This window comes from Monomorium pharaonis, chromosome 4, assembly GCF_013373865.1.
Source record: "Monomorium pharaonis isolate MP-MQ-018 chromosome 4, ASM1337386v2, whole genome shotgun sequence".
In the NCBI taxonomy this organism is placed as follows: Eukaryota; Metazoa; Arthropoda; class Insecta; order Hymenoptera; family Formicidae; genus Monomorium; species Monomorium pharaonis.
The window spans coordinates 30,591,393-30,600,317 of NC_050470.1; the positions used below are offsets into that span (position 1 = coordinate 30,591,393).

At 29.8% G+C, this 8,925-nt stretch overlaps 3 protein-coding genes across 4 annotated transcripts in view; 1 reads left to right on the plus strand and 2 right to left on the minus strand.

Moving 5' to 3' along the window:
• Positions 1 to 1,052: 1,052 nt before the first annotated feature.
• LOC118645395 overlaps positions 1,053 to 8,925 on the plus strand; it is a 41,863-nt gene continuing 33,990 nt past the window's right edge. The window contains exon 1 of the transcript XR_004963087.1: positions 1,053 to 1,111. The gene's annotated coding sequence lies outside the window, so the exon portion shown is untranslated. The remainder of the gene's footprint in view (positions 1,112 to 8,925) is intronic.
• Positions 1,121 to 5,911, minus strand: LOC105828529 (retinoid-inducible serine carboxypeptidase). 2 transcript variants are annotated; one of them, XM_036286293.1, is made up of 8 exons: positions 5,799 to 5,911; positions 3,770 to 4,002; positions 3,372 to 3,602; positions 3,157 to 3,267; positions 2,698 to 2,887; positions 2,331 to 2,504; positions 1,925 to 2,002; positions 1,121 to 1,648 (listed from the first exon to the last, which is right to left on the minus strand). In XM_036286293.1, the coding sequence occupies exons 2-8, from the start codon at positions 3,935 to 3,937 to the stop codon at positions 1,425 to 1,427; spliced, it is 1,176 nt and encodes a 391-aa protein (XP_036142186.1). In that variant the 5' UTR covers positions 3,938 to 4,002; positions 5,799 to 5,911; the 3' UTR covers positions 1,121 to 1,424. The 2 variants fall into 2 exon arrangements, with proteins under 2 accessions (XP_036142186.1, XP_012522348.1); XM_012666894.3 differs by lacking the exon at positions 5,799 to 5,911 and adding an exon at positions 4,566 to 4,770.
• Positions 5,212 to 8,113, minus strand: LOC105828530 (GDP-mannose 4,6 dehydratase). The gene is made up of 7 exons (XM_012666895.3): positions 7,551 to 8,113; positions 7,077 to 7,319; positions 6,818 to 7,010; positions 6,507 to 6,739; positions 6,180 to 6,395; positions 6,023 to 6,091; positions 5,212 to 5,914 (listed from the first exon to the last, which is right to left on the minus strand). The coding sequence occupies exons 1-7, from the start codon at positions 7,602 to 7,604 to the stop codon at positions 5,852 to 5,854; spliced, it is 1,071 nt and encodes a 356-aa protein (XP_012522349.1). The 5' UTR covers positions 7,605 to 8,113; the 3' UTR covers positions 5,212 to 5,851.

The window sequence follows — 8,925 nt, forward strand, 5'->3', positions numbered from 1 at the left end:
TCAGCGTCAAAAGACATCACGTGACTAAAAATAAAGATATCCATTCGTCATTTTTAGTCACGTGATGTCTTTTGACGCTGAAAATGAGCGTCAGCGTGATAAAGCACTTTCAATTCTCTTTATCGCGCCATGTTGGTTTTTTGCTGTGTCCGTGAGTTCGAATGCTCCGTGTTTCTCGTGCGTTCCGGGCTCGAATTGCGTGTGAATACGATGTCGAAAGTGCTCAATAGCTGACGATCTTCTTGAGTAACAGTGTGATAACGTCGTGCGGCGAATTGATAGGTAGTACTCGTTTATGAAGCGTAGCATTTACACGTTTGTCGCGTCGCGTCGGATCGCGTCAAGTTTTCGCGCGCGTAAAAAGCCGTGAATGTCGAAAGATGAAATACGTGACTAGTTATGCGATATCAATTCTGACGTCGCGTCAGATTCAAACGGATCTCGGAAGTGCCGAAAGTATCGCGCTGTGCATTCAATTAACACGAGATATTACTGTGTTTTATAAATAATTTCCAGTAATAAATACTTTGTATTCTTGATCGGGTAGTTGTTATTCATGCGTGGTTCGAGGACAGCGGCAGAGATGTCAGCAGAATTTCGACGAGAAGAGCATCCATGCCTCCATGGAATAACTTGGCAAGTGTAATATTTTATAAATTGACATATCCTACATATATTTTTGCGTATTTTTGCAAATTAAGTATAAAAGAATACACTATTGTTTTTACATTTGTGACAAGATTTATAAATATGATGTGTAATATTTATATGTAAAATCAATTATAGCAAAATTATATAAAATTATGTAATTATATAAAATATATTCTTATTAAATGTTTATTTTTGCTATTATAGTAATTATATAAATAAATAGTCTTCATAATGTTCTAAATATTAAAAAAATACTTAAAATATTTTGTGTAAAAAAAATTAAGAAAACAATAAAATCTATATTATATCTATATATAAAAGTATTTTAACAATTTTACATATTTTTAAATTAAATAAAATGATAGTTTAATAAATAATATTTTACTTCTGTTTATGTGAATAATTATTTTTATTATATTTTCAGAATCAACTGGAAACGGAATAGCAATAACAACAACCAGTGAGTAAATTAATTGGGCAATTTGTTTACATATAATTCTTCTTTCATTTCATGTATATTTTGATAAATTAATGCATATATAAATCAGATAAAAGTGATTACATAAAATCCAAAACATAGATAATATAGGGTCAATTTTTAATTCAACATATGATAATGTGATCGGAATTGTTTTTGAATGAATAGATATTTGTCATGTCATAATTATATTAATTTCTTCCCTTTCGTACAAAAAATTATGTAAGGGATTGAATAGAGAATCATATAAATTACATACTCATTTTAAATATAAAAATAGTAATCAAGTTTCACTTTATTTGTTTGCATTGCTTGTTAAATCTCGTAGTATTATCTCCTGGACTATTGGGTGGTCCTTCAGTACTATATGTCCAGCTCTATTCACCCAATACATTCTGAAATTATCTTGAATCTTGAAATAGCCTTCGATAATGTTTTCAACGACTATTGGATTTCTGTTTGAGTTTTTCCAAGCATCAATGTTTTCCCATTTTAGTTTATCAATCCAGACAAGGGTACCTAAAATATATGATAAGTATGTTTTTCTCAATAGCACAGACCTTCCAAAGACATTCATAGAACTCTATGGATATTGTATGTTTGATAGTAAGAATAGTAGAAAACATTGTAAACTTTTAACTATACTGATACTTCTTAAAGCTATTAAAATATTAGCCACTTCGCAAAAAGATATGTGACAAAGACATAGGTTCTACAGCAGGGAGCAAGAAGGGGCACTTATCCTTCCCCCCTGAAAAATCTTGCAAACGCCTTTGAACCAAGATAATAGCTTACTTGGTGTATTGCCAATTAAATCCAATTGTCCGCTATACACAAATATGTTCAGGTCAGTTTCATTAAGTAATCTTTCCACTGAAACACGATTAACATGATTAGTGACTATGTTATAAAATGCAACTGTTATGTGGAATAATAATTCTTTATATCACAAATAACTTTGATTTTAAATTAAAGCCAACATATATCAAAGTACAGTTATCAGTTTATATATCTACAATTTATAACGCTTCTTATTTCATGAATTTGTATGGTCATATAATTTAATTTTTTTTTTAATGTAAGAATTGCCTGGCTTTTATCTATTTGCTTTGTTTGGAAATAAAGACAATCCCATCAATTCACATTAATTTTTTTTTTGTTTTTGCTGCAGTGACATTGTTTCAATACACTTAATCGATACCTATGTGAGTAACAGGCTTCATAAAATCTCCCATTAAGTATTCAAAAACTTTGCGGGATTGTTCGCCGTGCATATACTTGGTGTTAATACCAAGCGCTTCTCTGACTGGGCCATTCATCAAATCATCAAGGGAGAAAGTCTCAGATTGCTTTAAATGTGAATACATTAAAGTGTCTGCAATTATATAAAAAAAAATACATAATAATACATAACTATATTATTTCAAGAATAGAAATTATCTAACATTTTGAGTGTTCTTTGTATTTTTATATTAATATTAAAAATAGAATCAAAATCATTGTTCAATGTATAACTTTATAATATATTTGTTTATATAATAATATCACGTTAACGAATGGCAACGAACTTGTTTGTACGAATGGGCTCATCTTTGTAAGAATATTATGAAAGTCGATATTGTAAGTCTCTTGGAAAACAACTTTTTGTGTGTTAGACCACTCTTCAGTCGCTGCAGTCCAGGCGAGCATATCGATCATCTTTTTCACTTTTTGTGCTGCAGTGTCAATTTTTTCGAAACCTTCTGTGTCAATAGTACCCTGCGAAGCAAGCGATTATTTCCAAAGAGTTTTATAAAAATGCTTAGCATAAGAAAACTTTGTGCGAGACCTTAATTAATACCGACGAAAGACAAGAGAAGAAGTTGATGTTATTAAGGTTTAATCACGTTTTATATATTTTTTCGGTGATATAATTTATCAAGATGGTTTTTTCTCTTTTTAATTTGTTGTAGAATAGATTAATTAGATTATTTCATCGATAAATATTATGATCTCGTACAGGAACTATAATGTCGATAAATATTCACTGCGTTGAGTAGATATGGTGCCCATGTCAACACGGAGTCGATAGGAGAGATCCAAGCGTCTCCGAGGGCGATTCCCTTGAGATTACTGTTGATAGTGCCGTTTTTCTGAGCCTGCAGAAAAATACTTACGTAAACTTTAATTTATAATTTCGTGCAATTATAAATTACTTCATTCTTCTTCTATTTAATTGATGAGTTTAGAATTTAATTCTTACTTCATCCCAGAGTAACGCAAACTCCGCACCCATTTTTCCACCGTACGCTTCTGTCGTGATGTACGTTGGGACATTCCGGAATTGTGGTAATTCCTTATAAAAACCTCGCATACATTCCACAAGATCCTTCGCGATCTGCTCGTTCGCCTTCGTGTATCGAGCCTCGATTTGAGCATAACTAAAGCCCGTACCAACAGGGCTATCGATAAAGAGAACATTATAGTCCTTGACCTGTAAATGAATTCTTTATGATTATCCATTGAAGAAGTTAACAAGTTGAGTCGAGTAAATACATGTACGTATTAAAAAAAAGGTCAACTCATTATTATTCTTTATATGAATTGCTTTTTTTCAATTACATCATCAATAAAACAACTACGAATTTCTGAATTCATTACCCAAGTATAATTCCTCGGATTTAGGTTCGCATCGAGGGGTCCCAATCTCTCGAAATTTCCATAACTCGTTGAAGATTCGCCTGGTAATTTACCTTGCAACCAGATAAGTAAAGGTCTATCGTAATATGAATCAACGTTTGCTGTAGTATAGTAGAGCCACCAGAACATGAAAGCTCTATCGCGTACTTTAACGAAATTCCATTCTTGTTCTCCAGGACCAAATCCCTTTCGCCCTATTAGAAATTTTTTTATTATTAGTAAGAATAAGTAATTATGTGTAACAATAGATGTACCACATTAGTGTCAATTCTCTCAGATGAGTTTAAATTCATACTCTTTTTAAGAGAATATTTTATTTTTTGTTTTATTATTTAAAATATCTTTTTTAATTAAAAATATTTTTAATATATATATAAAAATTGAAGAGATTATGTATATAAATGTATACGCACAAGAACGTAATAACTTTTTAACAAAACATTGTTGAACATATTCATAGAAATTTAATTTTTTTTAATTTTTACTAAAAAAACGGTGATACTTCTAGCATTTGTCAAATTTTGTTAATCGTCTAAATTTTCATAAACCTAAGATGTAGATTTGTGTATAATTAATATTAATATGTTTGATACATTCAAATATTTTCAACAAATTCACTTTTGAAAATAAAATTTTAACACTTCAACTGTTACGAATTCCATTATTTACATAATGTTTTTTATCTTATCACGTGTTTATTGCTGCATTATTGCATGACTACATAAAAAAATTTATTACACCAATTGTCTCATCTTACCAATACTACCGGAAACAAAGCATAATGCGGCGAAAGTGTAAGCAAGTGAAGTCCTCATCGTCTTCTCTCTTGCAGTGAAATCTTGTAGAAACTAATCGCCGTGAAATCCTATATACGATTTTACTTTTATCTATATATATTGTGAGCAGATTAGATACACGTACATGTGATAATCAGTAATCATACAATTTATATCAGTTGCATTCTATTGATAAATTGTTTTCTCTGTTTTATTTTGTAGGATGTCATATTGTTTTTCAGTTACTCTGGATAAATTTATCCAATGAAATAACACAAATTTCTTTGATTGTTTTTTCAAACTTTATCATATTTATAACTAGGTGAATTATAATTTGTTTTTTTGTTTATACTGTTAAACACTATAGTATTTTTAGAGTATTAATAGCTTTTTTTTAACGGTGTTAAAAAAGAATTTATTATTAGCTGTAATAAGTTCTTCTTTTGTATTATAATTAATTTGTGAAAAAAGCATACAATTAAATTTCATGTATTGGCACATGCACATGGATGGAATTGTATATCTTTCTTTCTTACATGCAAATTGGATACACCTTTGGCCATTCATATATTCATTCTCTATGTATATATTCTTATTCATGTATATATTGTTTAAAGTTTCATATAATTAAATTATACATTCAACATGTATTTCAGACAAGTTAGGTACATATAGAATAAGGGTGAAATGTACGTTACAAAAGTTCCCAAAAGTATAACTTTAAACTTGTGAATCCTCCCAAGAATTTCAAAATAAAAAAGTGCAAATGCAGCAATAAACAGTTAATAATACAACAGACGTAGATAATGTAACCAATTACAAATTTAATAATTAAACATTCATTAAATATCTACAGTTAACTTTAATTTATAAAATTACTAAATAAATAAAACTTTATATTAATGATTTTATTTGTGCACGCCTTTATTAGTATAATTTTCGTTGTTTTTTATTGAACAAAATCATCGTAACTCTCTGTGCTGCATTCTGCCTTTTTCTGTAATTATTAGTGATTCCATACGCTCTCGGATGTTTCACGTCAGGAACATTTAAACATCTCACGTATCGATTTGTATAATATATTATTGCTACTAGATTACAGTATTTAATAAAAATCTTACTCATTTTTAAGAGTTTCGAAAACATTTTAAAAATATTTATATAATATATATATTTACAAAATATATAAATTTTTAAATACTGTCGCTTCATACCGAAAAAGAATAATAAATGCGTCTAGTCGTATCACAATTCAAGTATAATGCTATTAAGCGTTTGGATTTTTGGACATTAATTCCAGGTCAGAGTCCATCATATCTTTTACGAGTTCCTGCAATGCATATCAATTAATTTAATTATTTGTTATATTTAGAGACATATTAGAAATAGTATTAAATCGAGAATTACTTGCATTTTTTAAATAGATACAGAAAATTACCTTAAATGTAACAGTCGGTTTCCATCCGAATTTATTTCTTGCTTTCGATGAATCACCCAGAAGTACATCCTGTTGAAAAATGAAAAAGAAATAATCAAATGTAAATTAAATGTAAAATTGATTTATTTTTCTTATATCAAATATAATAATGTCTCACCACTTCGGTTGGACGGAAGTATTTTGGATTTATACGAACTAATAGTTGACCGGTTTGTGCGTCTTGCCCAGTTTCAGTCACGCCCTCACCTTGCCACTTTATTGTGCGACCTACATATTGGAATGCTATTTCTACAAACTCTCTCACACTGTGTGTTTCTCCCGTTGCTATGACATAATCATCTGGTTGCGTTTGTTGGAGCATCAACCACATTGCCTGCACATTTTATGTAACACTGATCATATCAAGAAATTTGGAGTATTTAATTTATTAAAGAATCACGCGCGTAAACTTCGTGTCTAATAGTTAAAATGTTGTATGTTGTACCTCCACATAATCTTTTGCATGGCCCCAATCTCGCTTTGCATCTAAGTTTCCTAATTCAAGCACATCTTGTAGACCTAAATGTATTTTCGCTATAGATCTTGTCACCTTTCTCGTGACAAAATTCTCTCCTCTTCGTGGACTCTCGTGATTGAACAGTATGCCATTGCACGCAAACATATTATATGCTTCTCTATAATTTACAACAATCCAGAAGCTGTATAACTTTGCACAAGCTAAAATTTGAAAAACAATACAATTATTTAATCTAAAAATATATGAATATAATATAACAATCTCTTTCTTTTAATTACCATATGGAGAACGTGGATAAAATGGAGTTTTTTCGGTTTGTGGGACTTCCATTACTTTGCCATAAAGTTCAGATGTTGATGCATGATAAAATTTTACAGATTTTTCTAAACCACATGTACGTATTGCGTCCAATATCCTTACCGTTCCGACTGCATCTACTTCTGCGGTATATTCGCTTACCTCAAAGCTTACCTGTACAACAAATATCACATAACTTACCATTTATTTAATAAATATTTTATATATTACCATACATACCATAACATGACTTTGCGCTGCGAGATTGTAAATTTCCGTCGGCTGTATCGCGCTAATGACTTTAATCAAACTACTGGAATCTGTCATATCACCATAGTGCAGTTTCATTTTACCCTGTCGATGGCATTTTGGATCGGCATAAAGATGCTGAATACGAGCGGTGTTAAATGAACTGGCCCGCCTGATGATGCCATGCACATCATATCCTTTCTCCAGTAAGAATTCTGCCAAGTAAGAACCATCCTACAAGTATCAACAAAAGACTAAGTATGATCTTGTTATCTCTCAAAAATAGCCCCATAGCAAATACATGTGACAAATAGAATATCTTAGAAATTTGATATTTTCCTCATTAAAATTTAATTCTACAATTTTAGTTGGAATATCATATGTTTTATTGAATTAACATATTCTATGACAGCGTCAAAATCAGCTGGAAATTATATCTTTATTTAAAATGTTAAGTGCTCTTACCTGCCCGGTGATACCTGTTATTAGAGCGACACGTCTATCATCGCCAGTTGCCATGTCGATACAAATCAAGTTCACTTTCTAAATTTACTGAATTGTTATCTACTGCCACGACAGAACCATTAATGTTGATGTTTTTCAATGGGAGAACTGGTGTTTTCTCTTTTTTCTTAATATAAATATTTGTCTTTCTTCTTATTACGTCTTTTGATTCTTCCTTTTTTTAACTGTGCTCTTTGGTTTGTCCCTTCTTTCTTTTTATTTTTAAATATAAATATTAAAAGTTCTTCGCGTTGAACTTGTTTAAGTTTTGTTATCGCATTCTATTATTGTGAGATAAGTGTTAAAAATTATAAAATTATTTGGATTTGTCCGTGTCTTCCTTCTGCCATTCTTTAAAACGACACGTGTCTCAATCTTGTTTAAATTGTCATAACGATCTGAATACTTAGTATTGCTCAGTATTCTTTCAGAATTTTCTACTCAGTTTCCACGTCGCGAAAACCGTCAGAAGTCATGATATTTCCTCCGAGGTAAGAAATTTCTCTGCGATGACTTGCGCGACACTATTTAGACTTTGTGATGCAGTCTGAACTACGTAGCCACGAATTTTCTCGATAGGTAACCACTTAGCAAAGTGTCAAACCTCATCTAATAGAGACTTTAACAAAGTTCTTAAATAATTATTTTTTATTTAATAATGTAATAATTAGCAATTTCTTATTGCCAATTAATTCAACAGAATTACTATTAAAATAACTTCTAATTATATATTGGTAGATACATTTTTTAATTAGTTGATATTGATAAGTTAACGATATTTTATTAAAATTGTAATAAATTTTTTATGAAATTGCAATACATTGTACATTCACAAATACTACATACTGCTAAATTAATGACATTTTATTCTCAAATTAATGAATTTTAATAAAATTACTTATCAAAATGTTCCAAAATGAACATAAAAATCATTGAAATATCATCAAAATTTCATTAAACTTTTATCAAAAATTTTTAAGAGTTTAGTTGTTTTTAATCTTTTATTTCACATATTGAAGTATAGACAATTAATAAATCTATTTATTTTAATAGTATTGATGTTGCTGGATAAGCCAACAAAATTGTTGACATACGGTTAACAGAACACGAAAGTATTTTTTATGCTTTTTTTTTTTTTATTTAATAAAGTTTGTAGAATACAAACAATTTAGATATCTTCGCCTAAAAATATATACATTAATGAAAAATTAATTTAAGAAAAGGAGTGGAGAGAGAGAGAGAGAGAGAGAGAGAGATTTTCTTTAATCTCTTTTCTTTTTAATTTTGATTTGTAATTTTCATCTATTTCGAAGATATCTTTGAACTTTTATGTAAA

Coding starts and splice junctions, on each gene's coding strand:
- LOC105828529 (XM_012666894.3), bottom strand. CDS start 4,623: ATGAGGACTTCACTTGCTTACACTTTCGCCGCATTATGCTTTGTTTCC. Junction 2,888..3,156: donor CACCATATCTACTCAACGCA/GTGAATATTTAT, acceptor CTTGCTTCGCAG/GGTACTATTGACACAGAAGG. Junction 2,003..2,330: donor GAAGCCTGTTACTCACATAG/GTATCGATTAAG, acceptor ATCGTGTTTCAG/TGGAAAGATTACTTAATGAA.
- LOC105828530 (XM_012666895.3), bottom strand. CDS start 7,604: ATGGCAACTGGCGATGATAGACGTGTCGCTCTAATAACAGGTATCACC. Junction 7,011..7,076: donor CAGCGCAAAGTCATGTTATG/GTATGTATGGTA, acceptor TTTGTTGTACAG/GTAAGCTTTGAGGTAAGCGA. Junction 6,740..6,817: donor TTATCCACGTTCTCCATATG/GTAATTAAAAGA, acceptor TTCAAATTTTAG/CTTGTGCAAAGTTATACAGC.